Genomic DNA, 18,866 nt, shown 5'->3' on the forward strand with positions numbered 1-18,866 from the left:
TCTGACACATGTATTGGAGATTTTAGAAAATTTAGAATTCATTCTCTCCTACTCTCACCCATCATCCAATTTCCATTCCTGGGAGATCAACATGTACTGTCTGGATAGCACTGAAACTTGGCTTTTAGGAAGATCAGAGTTGGGTCTGTCTTTAGGATGTTTTAAAACACCTAGGATATACCCTGGAGGTTCCACGTGCTCAGATCGCCGTAGGTCACACTCTTCTTACCTGTCCTTCCCTCCACCACCACTTGTCGGGAAGAGATTCCTCCGCTTACTGTGGTTACCACCATGGAGTAGAGGCTGCCCGATTTGAGGGAGTGGAAGCTGTATCTGCTGGTCTCACTGGAGACACTTTCATTTTTGATGACCACGTTTTCATGGATCAGTAAGACTTGGTAGAAGTCTATGTCTCCCAATGCTTGGGTCCAGTTAGTGAAGAGACTGCTTGTTGTCCCTTGGTTGGCCACATGCAAACCGGTCACTTGGGCAGGCACTAAAACAGAGTAGACAGGGAAGAAAAAACAGATGATATTTCGTCACCCTAAGGAAGTGTAACAAAAATGAGTAAAAAATGGAGACAGTCTTGAAAATGCTAAAAAAATATATATTTTTTGATATAGACACTCAGCTTTATTTCCTGTGAAATATGGAGAACTATTCCCCTACAGAGACTCTACCATTCTGAAAAAGCTGCTTATATGGGAAATCAAAATTATTTCAGATCCAAGGATAAGATGATGCATGCCTATTACGTAGTCTTGATTTTTAAATTTTAAATAATAAAAGGCTGTTTATTATATGATATCACTTATATGTGAATTCTAAAAAAGAATACAAACGAACTTATTTACCAACAGAAACAGACTCACAGACATAGAAAGCAAACTTATGGTTACCAAAGGGGAAGGAGAGGGAGGGATAAATTAGGAGTATGGGATTGGCAGATACATAAAACGCTGCTATTTTTGAAGACTGCTTACTTAATGTTATTTTATCTGTCCCTACCCCGTGAGAACTCAAAGCCACATGATCTACTGGAGCTAATGGTTGTTATGGGGTGGTATTGGGAAATCCCTCTAATCTGATGATTAGATTGTAGTCTAGGAGACTGGTAATTCTTTATTGGCACATTCTCAAGAGGACTATTCTTACACATGAAAATGCTACAATGCTATATGTTATAGTGTTATATAATAATAATAATGGTAATGAAAATGATAACAACTGATTGCCTGTTATGTGCCAGTTATGGACTCTATGCTTTACAGATGTTATATTATTGGTTACTCATTCAAAACTCTATAGACTTGATTTTTTAAATTCCCTTTACAGAGGAGGAAACCAAGGATCATAATGTAAATAACTTAGCCTATACAACAGTGCGAACAAATTGTCATTCTGGCGTCCAAAGCCTGATTTGTCTCACCTGTGAGCCTGTGCCCTTTACCTAATTAACAACTACTGTGATTTTTAACCTGTCCATTGACAAATCTTTTACACAGATCTTGAAGTTGGCACTTGATTAACATACATCTCCTTTGTGCCTCTTCCCAGAATTATGATAATCAAAGGGAGTGGAACCTTGCACAACCCTTCTCAGAAATCACTGACTTGTGGATTTAGGTACAAACATACTTATTAAAATACGTTACTGTACACGGATCAAAAGATTCAATTCCAATTCTAAATTTCATATGGAAAGCAAAGGAATTAATATGCCAAAACAGTTTTGAGAAAGAAGAATAAAGTTGGAGGACTAACATCATCTGATTTCAAAACTTCTAGAAAGCTACAGTAATGAAGACAGTGTGATACTGGCAAAAAAGTAGACACATAGACTGATGGAACAGACTTGAAGGTCCAGAAATAGACCAAACACATATATAATCGATTGATTTTTTTTTTTATAGAGATGCAAGGGCAATTCAGTGGAGAAGGGAGAGTCTTTTCAACAAATAGGACTGGAATTATTAGATGTGCATAAGCAAAGAAATAAACTTCCCCCCATAACTCACACATATATAAAAATTAACTCAAAATTGATTATACACCTAAATTTACAACCTAAAACTATGAAACTTCTAGGAGAAAATTTTGGTGACCTTGTGTTAGACAAAGGTTTCTTACGTATGACACCAAAAGCATGATTCATGAAAGAAAAAACTGGTAAATTGACATCAAAATTAAAAACTTATATTCTGCAAGATATACTAATAAATTAATGAAAAGACAAGCCAGGGAAGGAGATCAAGATGGTGGAGTAAGAGGACAGGGAGCTCACCTCCCTGTCACCAAAAATATATCTACATGTGGAGTAATTATCACTGAAAACTAATTGGTAACTGGCAAAAATACTCCTGTACAACCAAGACTGTAAGAAAGATACACACGTAATAGGGTAGGAAGGGAACAGAAGTGATTGGGTCAGGACCTGTGCCCCTCAGAGGGGACTCAGAGGACAAGGAGATGACATTGGTGGACACTCAACCTGGGGAGTGAGCAGGTTAAACCAACTTTGGGCATCTCAGTCCTGGTGTCCTACATGAGGAGACAAGCCCCCTTAGCTGGTTGGAGAACTGCTGGGACAAAGAGAAGAGCTGAGGAAGTCTGGACTCCACTCATGAGGGGCACACACATGCTGGCTAACCCCCAAGGCAGAGCAGAGAAAGGTCTGCTCTAGTGGCTGCCGAGTTTCCCATGACCACCTGGCACACGTACCAGCCCAAGCCAAGCAAACATTCCGACCCCACTCACTTCATGCCACAATGTGGCACTGGAACTGGGGCAGCCACGGCTGGGGAAGAAACTTGACTGTGGGACCCAGAGGTGACAGGGAGCAGCTCCACCCCGGGGTGGAGGCTGGGTGGGGCAGCACGTCTATACTTGGTGCTTACTCAAGCAGTGCCTCAGACTACCCAGATCTCTGACGGGGTGGCCACTCCACCACAGCTAACCTACGGATACACGTAGAGCTCACATGGGTCCCACCTGCCCTGTGGAGCATTTCCGTGACAGGGTGGGGGCAGCGGATGCAGGCAGTAGTGATCAGCTGGGAGAGACAAAGGGGACCTGCACCAGAGGCTGCATCTGAGTGGAGCCATAGACACCTACACGGGCAGCACATTGGAACTCTGTCTGCACACAGGCCCCACTTGCTTCAGCACTCCCCTCCTCTGGGGTAAAGGTCCCGGTGCTGGGAGAGGGAAAAACACACACTTAAAGTGAACAAAGTCAGCTTGAGCCTGATCCTCAGGGTTTCTGCCCAGCAACTTGGGATCAGACCCCACCCCTGACAGGGCAATGATGGCCACTGAACAGACAGGAAGTCCCACCTCACACCTGGCACCAGCCCTAGCCCCTCCACCTCCAGCCCAACCTCTACCAAGGTGACAGCTGCCAGCTATCACCCTAAAACAACAACCTGAAGAAAGATGTAACTTGCATTCATGTCAAATCCAGCTCTCTCACCAAAGACACTGGGCGAACACAGCCCGTATAGGGAGGCTTCCACATAAGAACACCCCTTTAAGACCACAATAGGTAACTGTTTCACCTAAATTCATAGAGGCAGAGATAAGCAAAATGAAAAAGCAGAGGAACTACTCTTAATTGAGAGAGCAAACAAAACCCCCTAAAAAAATAAATAATGAAACAGAAATAAACAATTTACCAGGTAAAGGATTAAAAACATTGGTAATAAAAATGTTAACTGAATTAGGGAAAAGAATTTATCTAAACAGTGAACATTTTAACAAGGAACCAGAAGATATAAAAAAGATCCAATCAGAAATGAATAACTCAATAGCTGAACTAAAATAAACGTACTAGAAGGAATGAAGAGCAGACTAAGTGGTACATAAGTGATCTGGAAGATAGAATAATGTAAATCACCCAATCAGAATAGCAGAAAGAAAAACAAATTTTAAAAATGAAAGCAATTTAAGCGATCTCTGGGATAACATTAAGTGTACCAACATTTGCATTATAGGGATCCCAGAGAAGAGAGAGAGAAGAGGACTGAAAATGTATTTGATGAAATTATGGCTGAAAACTTCCCAAACTTGAAGGAGGAAACAGATATCCAGGTTCAGGAAGTGCAGGGGGTCCCAAACAAGACAAACCCAAGTAGAGCCACACCACATATCATAATTAAAGTGGCAAAAGCTAAAGAGAGAATTCTAAAGGCAACAAGAGAAAAACAAAGAGTCATATACAGGGGAATCCCCATAAGGTTATCAGCTGATTTCTCTGCAGAAATATTCCAGGCCAGAAGGGAGTGGCATGATATATTCAAGTGCTGAAAGGGAAAAACCTGCAACCTAGGATACTCCACCCAGCAAGATTATCATTTAGAATAGAAGTAGAGATAAAGAACTTCTCAGACAAGTAAAAACTAAGAGTTCATCAATACTAAATCTACCCTAAAAGAAATGTTGAAGGGTCTTCTCTAAATAGAAAAGAAGTAAGAATCTAAATGAAAGGGAAAAATCTCACTAGGAAAGGCAAATATATAATAATGATGGAGGATCAACTACTTAAATAAGACAGTACATACGTTAAAAGACAAAAAATTGTAAAAACAACTATAATAACACTATACAGTTAAGGGATAAGCAGAAGATGTAAAATATGGCATCAAAACCACAAAATGTGGGGGAGGAGAGTAAAAAATGTAGGTCTTTTAGAATGTGTTTGAACTTAAATGACTACCAGTTTAAAACAAGTAGATATAATTGTAGGTCAGCATATGTGAATCCCATGATAACCACAAATCAAAAAGGATAAAATATCTAGGAATAAACTTAACCAAGGAGGTGAAGTATAAACTCTGAAAACTATAAAAACATTGATGAAATAAACTGAAGACGATACAAAGAAATGGAAAGACATTCCATGCTCTTGGATTGGAAGAATTAATATTGTTAAAATGGTCATACTACCCAAAGTAATCTATAGATTTAATCCTTATCAAAATACCCATGTCATTTTTCACAGAACTAGAACAAATAATCTTAAAATTCACATGGAATCACAAAAGACTGTGAATTGTCAAAGCAATCTTGAGAAAAAAGAACAAAGCTGGAACTATCATATGCCCAGACTTCAGATTATACTACAAAGCTACAGTAATCAAAACAGTATGATACTGACACAAAAACAGACACATAGATCAACGGAACAGGATAGAGAGCCTGGAAATAAACCCACACACCTATGGTTATTTAATCTATGGCAAAGGAGGCAAGAATACGCATTGGAGAAAAGACAGTCTTTTCAGCAAGTGGTGCGGGAAAACTGGACAGCTACATGTACAACAATGAGATTAGAACATTTCCTCACACCATATACAAAAATGAACTCAAAATTGATTAAAGACCCAAATGTAAGACTGGAAATCATAAAGCTCCTAGAACAGAACATAGGCAGAACACTCTTTGACATAAATCGTAGCAATATTGTTTTTGGATTTGTCTCCTAATGCAAAAGAAATAAAAGCAAAAATAAACAAATGAGACCTAATTAAACGTAAAAGCTTTTGCACAGCGAGGGAAATCACTGACAAAAAGCCAAACCTATAGAATGGGAAAAGATATTTGCAAACGATATGACTGACAAGGGGTTAATATCCAAAATATATAAACAGCTCGTATAACTCAGTATAAAAAACCAAACAACCCAATCAAAAAATGGGCAGAATACCTGAATTTTTTCCAAAGAAGACATACAGGGGGCTAACAGGCACATGAAAAGATTCTCAACATTGTTAGTTATTAGAGAAATGCAAATCAAAACCACAATGAGCTACCACCTCACAGCTGTCAGAATGGCTATCATCAAAAAGTCTACAGATAACAAATATCGGGAGGACGGGAAGAAAAGTGAACCCTCATGCACTGTTGGTGGGAATGTGAATTGGTGCGGCCACTATGGAAAACAGTATGGAGGTTCCTCAAAAAACTAAAAATAGGGCTTCCCTGGTGGCGCAGTGGTTGAGAGTCTGCCTGCCGATGCAGGGGACACGGGTTCATGCCCTGGTCTGGGAAGATCCCACATGCCGCGGAGCAGCTGGGCCCGTGGGCCAGGGCCGCTGAGTCTGCGCATCCGGAGCCTGTGCTCCGCAACGGGAGAGGCCACAACGGTGAGAGGCCTGCATACTGCAAAAAAAAAAAACAAAAAAAACTAAAAACAGAACTCCCATATTACTCCCAGTAATTCCATTACTCCCAGTAATTCCACTCCTGGGTATATATCTGGAAAAAATGAAAACACTAATTTGAAAACATACATGCACCCCAATATTCATAGCAGCACTATTTACAATAGCCAAGATATGGAAGCAGCCCAAGTGCCCATCAACAGACGAATGGATAAAGAAAATGTGGTATAAGGACTTCCCTGGTGGTGCAGTGGTTAAGAATCCACCTGCCAGTGCAGGGGACACAGGTTCGATCCCTGGTCGGGGAAGATCCCGTATGCCACAGAGCAACTAAGCCCGTGCACCACAACTACTGAGCCCGTGTGCTACAACTACTGAAGCTCGCACGCGTAGAGCCGTGCTCCACAACAAGAGAAGCCACCACAATGAGAAGCACATGCAGTGCAATGAAGAGTAGCCTCCACTCACTGCAACTACAGAAAGCCCAGGTGCAGCAATGAAGGCCCAAAGCAGCCAAAAATAAATAAGTAAAATAAATAAATTTATTTAAAAAATAAAAGACAATTTACCTTTGAAAATACTGTTAATGAATGCAGTCCAAGTCCATGCCATTGTTAAAAAACAACAAAAAAAAGAAAATGTGGTATATATACACAATGCAATATTACTCAGCCATGTAAAAGAATGAAATTCTGCCATTTGCAGCAATGTGGATGTACCTAGAGAATATTATGCTTAGTGAAATAAGTCAGACGGAGAAAGACAAATACTGTATGATATCACTTATATGTGGAATCTAAAACATAATACAAATGAGTGTGTGTGCAAAACAGAAACAGACTCACAGATATAGAGGACAAACTAGTGGTTACCAAAGGGATGAGGAAAGGGTAGAGAGGTAAATTAGGGGTATGGGATTAAGAGATACAAACTACTACATATAAAATAGGTAAGCAACAAGGATATATTGTATAACATAGGGAATTATAGCCATTATCTTATAATAACTTTTAATGGAGTATATTCCATAGAAATGCTGAATCACAATGCTGTACACCTGAAACTAATATAATACTGTAAATCAACTATACTTCAATAAAATAAAAAGACAAGTCATAGACTGAGAGAAAACATTTCAACACACATTTTTGACAAAGGACTTACTCTGGAATAAAAATTCTCAAAACTCAATGATAAGAAACAAAGAACCCTATTAAAAAATGGGCAAAACATTTGAAAATATAGAAGATAAGTGGATGGTAAATAAGCATATGAAAAAAATGCTTGAAACCATTAGTCACTGAGAAAAGGCAAATTAAAATCACATGAGATACCTCTACACATTTATTAGAATGGCTCAAACTTAAAAAACCAAACAAACTGAAAATACCAAGTGTTGCTGAGAATACGGAGGAACTGGAAATATCATACATTGCTGGTGGGAATGTAAAATTTTACAACCACTCTGGAAAGCAGCTTGGTAGTTCCTTACAAAGTTAAACGTTCACTTACCATATGACACAGCAATATGAGTGGTGGGAATAATGAAAATGATCTTAAGTCTAAAATAATGCCTTGGACTTTCATTGCTGGCACAAACCATGAAAATCCCCCCAATACACGCAACTGCACATGTTGGATAAAACATAAAAATGTAAATGCATGAATGAGTCGTCAAGAATGTAAGGAATTCTCAGAGACCTGTAAGCAAGTGACAGAGAGGTAACTGGATCACTGAAGCAGACTGTCACCATGAGGGCATCTTTCAAACATAAATTTAAGCTTTGATTTTATAGCTTTGCAAGAGCTATGAATAGGACTTTCCCAGGGTGAGGAACCTCATAGGTGACTCTGCAAAATGTTGGATCCTGAAACTTTATATTCTAAGCGTAAGTGAAATAAATATTTCCTCTCTATTCCCCCTATACTGCAGCCTCCTTAATACTAGGTGGAGAAGAAAAAATTTCCACTGAGAATTCATAATGTCAGGACAACTTCAGTGAGTTTGCAACCCAAATTCATAAAACCCTGGGTGATCAAAAAAACCTCAAGTTGACAATTTAGATTGAAATAGGTCTGGGTTGATAGAAATCCTGTGCACCTGAAAGAATCAAGTGAAAAGAAAATTCTTTCTGAAACCCACCTTCAAGAAAGGCCCCAAAGAATTCCCACAGAATAAAATCCCAAGGTATATGAGTTTAGAATAAAACATCACAAACATTTAAGGCAGTAAGCACCATGAGCAAAAGGCAGAAAACTCAGTAAACAACAGCACTGAACTCCTGAATATTTCAGATATTATACTGATCAGACAGAATGAAAATAAAAATCATTAATTTGCTTATAGCGATAAAGGAGGAGAATGGAAAGAGCAACAGAATACTAAACATATTTGGAAGAGAACCAAAGAATATGTTTAACAGTGAAGAACATAACAATTAAATTTTAAAACTCAGTGGGTGGATTTTAAAATAGATTAGATAGAATTAAAGAAAGATAGATTAGATCGAACTAATGAACTAAAACTAAGAGCTGAGGAAATTATCCAGACTATAGCCCAGAGATCAAATACATGGAAAACATGAAAAAAAAAATGTATACAATGCCCAGTACAGAACAGCCCTTTAATGAACATTTATAAGTTGAATGTTAGACAATTCAGCAGACAGGATACTTTTAAAGCCTAAAATTTATAAAAAATGTTACCTGTTCTTCCTTTGGTTGAAGATGAATTTTTTAGGTCTCCACTAATACTGCTGACTGTAGCTATGTATTTTCGTCCAGGCACCAGGTCAGTAAAAGTGAATTCTTTGGCATCTTTGGGGAGCAACTTGTGGATGAGTAAAAGGTCTCTGTCGATTAGTGAAATGATGTATTTCTCCCATTCTGCTGCAGGGGTCTGCCACATGACACCCAGTGAGGTTTCATTGGCGTGTTTGACACGAAGCTGAAGGACGGCCAGGGGGACTGGGGAAAAAGCAATGGACATTCGGGTCATTGATCAACTTGGATACACTCCAGTATTCTTTAGAGATCTTTTCTCTTCCATCCACAGGAGTGTTCTAGTTGAGCATTTCTCTTCTGAATGCTTCTGAGCATTTAGGGAAAAAAAGCTAATCACAAAAAAACTTTGTTCGTGTAACATAACCAGAAATAAGGACCCAAAAGAATACTCTTGGAAAATACTTTACTGGGTCATTTATTTTTGATCATCGTCCAGCAGATATTAATATTTGGAAAATGAAGAGATAACTGGAAGACACAGAGGGCAAGCTAAAGACGTTTCTTGGTCCATTTCTTTGACGTTCTTCTAAGAACATTGCGTCAGTGTAGTTATTTCCTTATTATCAGGCAAGACTAAAAGAGAACATATTTGAATTTCACTCCAAGTATGCAGCATTCCATGTCACAGGGATTTTCATAGAAATGTTGAGTTTAGTAGGTCAACTCTCTTATTTGAAAGTTGAGGAAATGGACTCAGAGAGGTTGTGACTTGCCCAAGGAATTACAGTATAATGGTGACAGCAAGAATACCAAAACCCATGTCTCAGTAGCCTCCCTCTCCTCTGCCCTAGAATCTGAATATATTCCTCTCCACTTTAACAACTCTTCCTTGGTACCTGAAAATCCCCCATTAGTCAACAGTGGGTCACGGCAGTGGTTCTCTAACACTGATCACCAGCAAAATGTTATCAACTATCTACTTTGTGGGGAAGATTCTCTCAGATTGTTTCCTTCCTGTTCTTTTGGTGTTAGAAAGGTCTTTCTTTTAAAAAACAATGAACCTACTAGTGGAAGTGATTTCTAATACTCTAATTTGACAAAATTAAACATTACCAACCTATTTCAGTTTGTCAGTCTATAATGTCTCAAATACAGGGAACCCTGGGGTATGACATTGACGGTTACCTGGGTTACTTGGAAGAAGGACCGAATTAAGGTTCCATCAGCCATTAACACCTTGATATTTGCTTACCTGTCCTGCCATGGCAACGCTTAGAATTCTTCAGATTTCCGCTCTCAACAGTGACTTCGACCTCATACTGTCTTCCCGGTATGAGCCCCACATCACGTATGACGTAGTGTGTTTCCTCCTTTCCCACGGTGGTGTTGAGCAGCACCGAAGAATCATTCAAGAGCAGGATACGGTACTGCTCCCAGTCTCCAGCAGGGGGCGACCAGCTCACCACCAGGGACCTTGTAGAACCATTGCTGTTTGCCTCCAGGTCTCCAACTTCCTCTGGAACTAAACAGTGAAATGATGTCAAAAGGAGATACTAAAATCCAAAAGTAAGGATGCTCATTCACTTTTCATGGGCAACAGTAGATAAGAGACCTAATAGCTGCAATTCAAAACATTTCTATCGAATGGCCTTGAGGACGCAGGAAGGGGGAAGGGTAAGCTGGGACGAAGTGAGCAAGTGGCATGGACATATATACACTACCAAATGTAAACTAGATAGCTAGTGGGAAGCAGCCGCATAGCACAGGGAGATCAGCTCTGCTTTGTGTCCACCTAGAGGGGTGGGATAGGGAGGGAGTGAGGGAGACGCAAGAGGGAGGAGATATGGGTATATATGTATATGTATAGCTGATACACTTTGTTATACAGCAGAAACGAACACACCATTGTAAAGCAATTATACCCCAATAAAGATATTGAAAAACAAAACAAAACCCCCATTTCTATCCCCTCCTGATGTTTGTGAATTGCAAATGAGCATTCTGGAGCCATTGGACACTCGAGAAATGCATGTTAAAATCATTTTAGTAATATATCAGTAATGTGATCTTCTGTAACAGTGTTAATAACCTAGTGATACAAACGCTGTGTTTTTCTGATTGCATACCAGCCCTAGAGACAATACTGATGTTGCTTATAATGATGGTGACAGTGATGAATGTGGCATCTTTTAGAAGAGACCCTGGATGTGTGGTCACAAAACATGCCTCTCTTCCAACGGAAAAGATTAATCTTGCAATACAACTCTGATTTTATTATCCTTTGCTCAAAAACATTTAAGGTTTCTCCATTAACTACAGAATAAAACATCAAGTCCTTGGTGTGGTGTTTGTAGCCCTCCCAAATCAGACCCCATATCCTGCCAGTCTTCACTCTGACTACTCCCTGCAGCCCCCCTCCCTCGTTCCCCACTCTTGAATGCTGGCCTCCAGTTTCGCGTTCTGTAGACCTGTAAGTCTCCTGGTCTCTTCCGCCTCGGTGCCTTTGCTTGTGTTATTCCTTCCACCTCAAATGCCCTTCCCTCTTTTCCCTCTCAACTTGCCAAGAGCTTCATATTTTTAAAGTACCAGTTAAAGGCCATTTCCTCCCAGAAGTCTTTACTGATCTTCTGAAAGAGAGTTTGTTTCTCTTTTCTTTCTGACCATATATATGGCTCTTACTTGGGATCTCCAATAGCACAGACAATGGACTCTGGAATAGGACAGCCTGGTTTAAACCCTACCACTTATTGGCTGGATGACTATGGACATGTTATTTGACCTCTTCGAATTATCTATAAACTGGTGATAATATCAGGACCTCTCTTGTGATTTTGGTGAGAACTGAATGAAATAATGGTGTAAACTGTTTAGTCAGTGCCTGCTCCATGGAAACATCATTACCATTATTAAAATATAATATTTTTATTTTGTGTGTGTGTGTGTATTTTATTGTGTGTGTGTGTGTGTGTGTGTGTGTATTCTACATTTGTGTGATTAAAATGTAACTTCCTTAAAATCGAGGGTCGGCAAAGTAAATATTTCAGGCTTCTTGGGCCACATATGGTCTCTGCGTCATATTTTTCTTTCGTTTTCTTTCTTTTTTAAAAAACTCTTTAAAAATGTAAAAACCACCCTTAGTTTGGGGCTATACAAAAACAGGTCACAGGCCATATTTGGCTGAAGGGTGTAGTGTGCTGAACTCTGCCGTCTTAATAACTCTCAAAGCTCATAATATGGTAATTTACAGGAAGAAGGCACTGGATAAATGTTTGGTGACATAAATAAAATAATTTATGGGAAACATGGGTAAGTGCTAACTGGCCTTCATTATAAGAGTTGATCAGAAATGTTTTATTCATTAGTATCAATGCTAATTCATTTATGCTACTTAAGTGGTGTGACATGAAATAGCACAGGGCATCAATCCAAATACATTTGCTTAAATAATCAGACGAATGCAATTAACCCTCGCTTGACTCTGTATAGCGGGGCCTGGCCCATAGACACCCCGAGTCATGTAGACCATACTTCCCAGGTTGGGAAAGGGATTTTCCTTCTAACTTATCCTGTTCTAAGGTGGGTCAGAGAGTGATTTGAGCCAACTAAGGAATTTCTGGAGCCTTAGACTCACCTGTTCTGCCCACTGCCATCTTATGAGCAGACAATTCACCAGAGACACAGCTGATGGTGACTTGATAAAGTCGTCCAGGGGCTAAGTCTTTAAATTGAGTTTCAGTAATCTGGGGTGCTAATATTCTGGATTCTTTGATGGTCCCTTGGTGAGACAGTGTAATGTTATAGAAATCCACATTTCCAGAAGGTCTTTGCCACTTGACTTTTAAAGAGGTCAAAGTGCCATCATTTGTCACCTTCAGATTTGAGACTTCCATGGGGGCTAATTAGGAAGAAAGGGAAAGAGACTTTAACTCAGGATATCATACCACTCTTAGGGCCAAATTTCGCCCTGTGTCTTAATCTCTACAAGTCACACTCCCTGCTCTGAAGAAAACAACTTCACAAGGTAAAAATAATACTGCAAAACCAAAGAAAGGTTGTCTGGCTAGTGGACAGAGGACAAACATGGCAGTCAGGAGCCTAGATTCTGCCTCAGACTTGGCCATTGGTTGGCTGGGCAACCCTGGGCAGCTCTGTCTATCTTACTAAGCCTAGGGGTCCTTACTGCCTCATGATGGCGTGATCAAAAAAAACTTAAAATGGTCTTTTCCAGTTCTGAAAATCTTTAAGTGGAATCCTCAAAGAATGTCATCTGCCTAATTTCTTCCTGTCTTTATGTATTTAATAATAGCAAGTACATAATAAATAGGTTGGTTGACTGATTGGCCATCATAAATTTTTTTGTGCTGAAAATAGTTTCTTTTTCATATTGAATCATGATAAAGTTAAAGCTTAGGAGTTGTGTCATTATTTCATCAGAGGAAAATGATTACAAAGGAGAGACACTTTGGTGAATATATTTTCTACCTTTTGCTTATGCTATAATTTTGGGCCTCACTAATGGCATAATATAAATTCACAATGTTTCATTAAAATAATGGGCGTGGCACATTGCTTTTGCATATGCCAGTTAGAAGTGCAATTTGCTCTTGATATACAAAAATAATTCTTAAAATATATGGTCATTTTTGTTGGGAATATATATATATATATATATATCTTTGAGGTGTGATACGAAAGGTATGTAAATATATAGGTGTCCCCAAATATCTTTCCCACCAACCTATTATTTCAGGAACTCTCCTCCCTAGAGTAATGTCTAAGGCACTACATATTTTAGAGTTTCTCTTAAAATTACATAGCTTCCCAAAGGAGGGGATTTATTAACACATTAGACCCACCAGAAGCATTAGGATGCACTTGAATGTAAGCTCCATGAGGGGAAAGACTTTGTCTCTCTTGGACATTGTTATATCCACAATGTCTGGTATATAGTTTACACCTAATAAATATTGATTTAATGAACTAATGAATGAATAATATGTATATAAATGATTCATTAAAACTTAGCACAGATTAGTTTTCTGGCTATGTTAGGCTATGAGAACAGGTTCTATGGAATTGGGTCTCAGGAGATGTTTTGTTGGATAGAGGGTTTGGGCAATGGCTGTTTCTTTATACAAAGACCTAAGAGTAGGTCTTTGTATAGCACTGAGAAGAGTAATCCTGGTTCATTGTGAGTGATGTCACAAAGGCAGGGGATGATGCCTGTTTAAGCGAAGGAAGTAGGAATCCTTAACTAAAAAGAGAAGCTAAGATTATATCAGTGATTAACTCTGCTATTTCACAAGGTTGTCAAGGACGAGCCTAAACTTTAGAATGAAAGGGAATCCCTCTTTCTCTAAGTAGAAAAGTGGAATACATATTAAGGTCTTCTACAACATATGCATTTCCATTTGTCCTATACTACCATTATCCAAATAATTTAATAAACCTTGTTTATTAAACATTTCCTTGATTTGCGTTTTATTCTTGTTCAGAATAGCTAGGGAAACTTACTTGTCCTGGCTGGTTTCCATCTGTAGTTTTGCAGCCCTGCAGCCTCGGTAACAATGGTGACATTATAGAGGTGACCAGGTATCAGTCCATGAAAAGCATAGGAAGTAGTAGCTTTGTCCACGGCAAAACTATGAACTAGAATTCCTTTATCCATTAGTATCAGCTGGTATCTTTCCACGTTCCCAGAGCCACGTGACCAGGAAATCAGGAGAGAATTCGTTTTCGCTGAAATACCAATATCTTCCACTGGCGATGGCACTAGTGGGATACAATGCATTTCCAAACTGTCATTCATAATTTCCTTATAGAAGGTATAGACACATTTCATTTGAAACCACACATCCATTTATGCTTCTCTGTACATCTAACTTGTGTAATAACTAATGAAAATAGCACTCTTGAAATTTTATTGGAACCTGGATTAATGCTCTTTTCAAAGTCCACAGCCTAAAGCTACATCATAGTTTATCTGTCTCTCCCACTTAACAGGTATCAAGGTAGATTTTGTCAATGAAGTATGATGTGGCATAGCGGTAAAGGGAAAAGAGAAAGGAAAGAACTGTAGACGTTGAAAAATGGAAAGAGAGCAACAGAGCAGGAGAGAAAATGAGGGGAGAGTGAATGATAAGAAAGTAAGTTATGGAAGGAAATGGTAATGTGTCATTGATATCGGGATGTATGGGTGCAAGAAAAGACTGGTTCCAAACATAGGAATATTCAGGAAACACCATGACTTGATGTTAAGAGAAGAATATACAGGGGAGGGAAAACATTTAAAAAATAATTTTCATTTTGCACAAACTCAGAAAATGAGGCAGAAAATCCTGTTGCCTAACATTTGAGTTAGAAGGGCCATTAGGAAACATCTTCCTCATTTTGGAGAAAGTTCCAGTCCCAGAGAAGTTCCATGACTTGTTCAAAATCACCCAGCAAGCTAGCAGCACAACCCCACCTCCTTGTTTCCAGTCCAGTCTTTCCTCTGTATCAAACAGTATTTATTTGTCTCTCTGTCTATCTATCTACCGACCTACCTACCTATCTATTTATTGTTGATCTTGGGGCATTCTTACTCCCATTTCCTGAATGTAATATAATTTCAAAAGAATCATAGACTATTAAATACGCAACTATCCGTAAACAGGTCTTACCTGTTGATCCATTGGCATAAATTGTAGAGGAACGTTTATCCCCAGAAACAGCTGTGACGGCAATTTTGTATTTACTACCAGCAGTGAGGTTAAAAAATGTATATTCATTCTGTGAAGTTCTTTCTTGAATTTGGGCCCCCTGTGTCTTTTGGTTATCATCAAGTAACTGCACCTCATACCAGGTGACTTTCCCGGAAGAAGGAGCCCACCAGACATGCAAACTGGTGGAAGTACTTTTCTCTATATTGACTTCCAACCTAGCAGGAGGTAAAGGATCTGCAGAGCAAAAAACAAAAAAGAGAAGGTGGCTTGAAGAATTTTGCAGATACACGCTTACCTTGCTGTAATCCAGATGCATTTTCCTTCAAAACTTTAAGAATCTGCAGCTCATGATACAAATGGGCATTTTATGCCACTCCTAAACTTACTATTTTACTTAAAAAGGAAATCCACCTTGGCTACTAGTCATATAAGCTCCTTTTTTTTTCTAATAAAACTTTTTTTTGTTACGACAGCTCTGAGCTTGGAAATCCAAGCAAGGTTATATTTTCTTTGGCTTGCAAGTTTTGCACTTTTCAAACATTCAAACATTGACAAACATCCAGGCTCTGCCTGGATAAATACTGAAAATCTCAACAGAAAATACAGATATTAAGAAATAATTTTAAAATGTGTATTTGTACTAAACTTTCCCCTTTTTAGGTTGTGGGGTTTGGGGGGGTTATGTATACAAAACTTTGGGCTGTTTTTAGATATCAGAAAACCACGAAAGATACAGACCTGATTATGAGCCTAGGCGAGGTGTGCTCACCAAAATGAATTCTCCCAACAACTGGGATTCCCTATGTCCCTAGATTTTCTAAACTTGAGTTCTGGGACATTTTGGAGCTGCCAGAGCTCCCAGAGCAGGTGGGTTAGTCCTGTACCTGGCTGTTTACTTAGTTTCAGTTCTCAAAGCCATGGGTCAATTTGAGAAGTCCTGTTTCCCATGTATTGAATCTTCACTGTAGAGCTTGAAATAGGATGAATAGCACGTCTCTAGGTTAGGAGCTAAATCTATAACATTTAGTGAGCAGATGATGCAGTGGGACCATCCGAGAAATAAGGCTCTCTCTACCCTGAATGTTGGGAGTAGAAACGTTGACATTTACATATGAGTAATTTTCAGAAGTCCTATGTGGTTCTTGGTCTAGAAAGTGAGATAAAGATAATGGAGACTAAATTTCAAGAGTCAGGTTAGATGTTTTAGTGACATGGCTATAGAGATCTCAGTTCTTTACCTCCTGGTAAATTATATCTTACTCATGAAAGAAATTGAGGAACTCTAGCATCTACTTAGAACAGTATATGTTTTAAGAAAGTCTTCACTTGTGACTAACATTAGTACAAATAGGAACAAGGTAATCTTATTCTATATTCAGAAGGCATATTATAGCCAGACAGCTCAGTAGACTACGGGTCACCTATAGACTCCATACGTAGGCTAGATAAGGCCAAGCCAAGACAGAAACTTTGAGAGCCCAAAGCACAGGTGAGCTTAGAGGATAAGGTTGTGTGGTTTATATCCTAGCAGCACAGGTTCACCTGAAGAGTGTAGGCTCTAGAGTCTGGTGGCCTGGGCTTGAATCCGGGTCTCCCACTTTGTAGCTGGGTAGCAATTCCTTAACCTCCTCGTGCCTCAGCAGTCTCCTCTATGCAATGCTGATAACAACGCTATCTTTTCAGTCGAATTGTTATGGAGATTAAGTTGAGTATTTTATCTAGAGCACTCAGAACAGCATCTGGCACACAGTGAGTGTTCAATGTTAGCTAGTATTAGTATTAGTATTCCGCCTATAATTGGGATGATCTTGTCATAGAGGCAGGGAGGTGAAGTGGCAGACAGCATGGGCTTTGGAGTCAGAACTCAATTCAAATTGCAGCTCCCTCATGTATCAGTAACTTGGGGAAGTTACTTAACCTTCTAAGCCTCCATTTCCCCCTCTGTCTGGGGAGTATAATAATAGTACTTATATTCTTGGATGTTTGGAGGAGTAACAAGATAGAGAGGAGACTTTACATGGTACACAGTGGGCACTCCGTCATATAAACTTATTCTGTCTACATGATCATAAAAAGAAACTTCCTCTGAATCACTGACAAAATGGAGGCAAAAATGGAATACCATTTTTTTGGAAACTAAACTGATAATAGCTTTAATTGCCTTCTTCTTCTTCTTCAAAAAAACACTTGGAAAAATCTTATCAGTTTATTCCCATGAACTAACATTCTAACCCTTAAGATAAAATAAAAAAAAAATTCCCAAGATGATTTTCATTTATGGGTTCTTGAGGAAAAACAGTACGGGTTTTTTTGTGTGTGTGTTTGTGTGTGTGTGTGTGTGTGCGGCAATATTATTTAAATTTTCTATCCTACATAACACTCTATAATTAAGGACGTCATCATAAAAGGAAAGGACATAATTTCCCCTCACAGCAAGTTTCCTTGTTACCATGCGATTCTAATAGCCAGAGAAACTCAAGAGCAACCTTGTCATAGCCAACTGAGGTGACACATTTTTGCGGAAGAGGCATTTTAAGGACAAGGATGAGAGGGACAGCTGCTTTCCAGTGATTGTTCAAAAGGGATCAATACTATCACTTACATGCACAACCCAGTCAGATGAAGGTTAAAGAAAATGATCTCATGATTGGTATAATCTAAACATATATAATCTGCAAAATATGATCTATAGAAAATGAATTTTAAGGTTGCGTGCCTAGAGGGTGAAGTTCAGAAATGCAGACTTTATCTAATCTCTCTGAGCCAGAAAACAAAACAGTCAATCCTTTGTACATCCGCTAGAACAAAGGAACAATGAGATTGGGAAGTGCCTGGGCTGCAAGAACCTGCACTGGAAACAAACACTTAAAACCCCATTTATGCTGTGATAAAGCCCTTTGCTGGCAGTGGTCCACTATTGCTATGCATGCGGCAGGAGTTCAGTAGTTTTCAGACTTTGTTTCAATCTAACTAAGCCCAAGGAAAACTCTGCTGTATTAAAAAAAAGTTTTCAATATTTTATTAGAAATAAATTAGATACTTCCATAAGGGTGCTATTTTCATCTAGCATCTATCTATCTATCTATCTATTTATCTACCTACCTACCTATCTATCATCTACCTATCTAGATATCTAGATAGATATATGAAAGAGAGAGTTTTAATGCTATTTGAAAATTTAGTTGTAGGTCTGTAATCTTCTGATCGTGTGACAGGTCATATGTAATTGGAAAACCCTACTTGACTTACATAATTTATGCTGATGGCTGGAGATATCA

General features: G+C 38.9%; 1 protein-coding gene across 4 annotated transcripts in view; it reads right to left on the reverse strand.

Moving 5' to 3' along the window:
- Positions 1-18,866, reverse strand: part of PTPRB (protein tyrosine phosphatase receptor type B) — a 117,669-nt gene that overhangs the window by 62,164 nt on the left and 36,639 nt on the right. For 3 of the 4 annotated variants that reach the window (XM_060025234.1, XM_060025235.1, XM_060025237.1), the window contains 6 exons: positions 15,547-15,822; positions 14,399-14,656; positions 12,516-12,779; positions 10,137-10,406; positions 8,867-9,127; positions 230-496 (listed from right to left, as the gene is read on the reverse strand). In XM_060025234.1, coding sequence (XP_059881217.1) covers positions 230-496; positions 8,867-9,127; positions 10,137-10,406; positions 12,516-12,779; positions 14,399-14,656; positions 15,547-15,822 — 1,596 coding nt within the window. The remainder of the gene's footprint in view (positions 1-229; positions 497-8,866; positions 9,128-10,136; positions 10,407-12,515; positions 12,780-14,398; positions 14,657-15,546; positions 15,823-18,866) is intronic. The other variant, XM_060025236.1, reaches the window with a different exon arrangement.

The sequence above is a fragment of the Delphinus delphis genome, chromosome 11, assembly GCF_949987515.2.
Source record: "Delphinus delphis chromosome 11, mDelDel1.2, whole genome shotgun sequence".
NCBI classification, from domain to species: domain Eukaryota; kingdom Metazoa; phylum Chordata; class Mammalia; order Artiodactyla; family Delphinidae; genus Delphinus; species Delphinus delphis.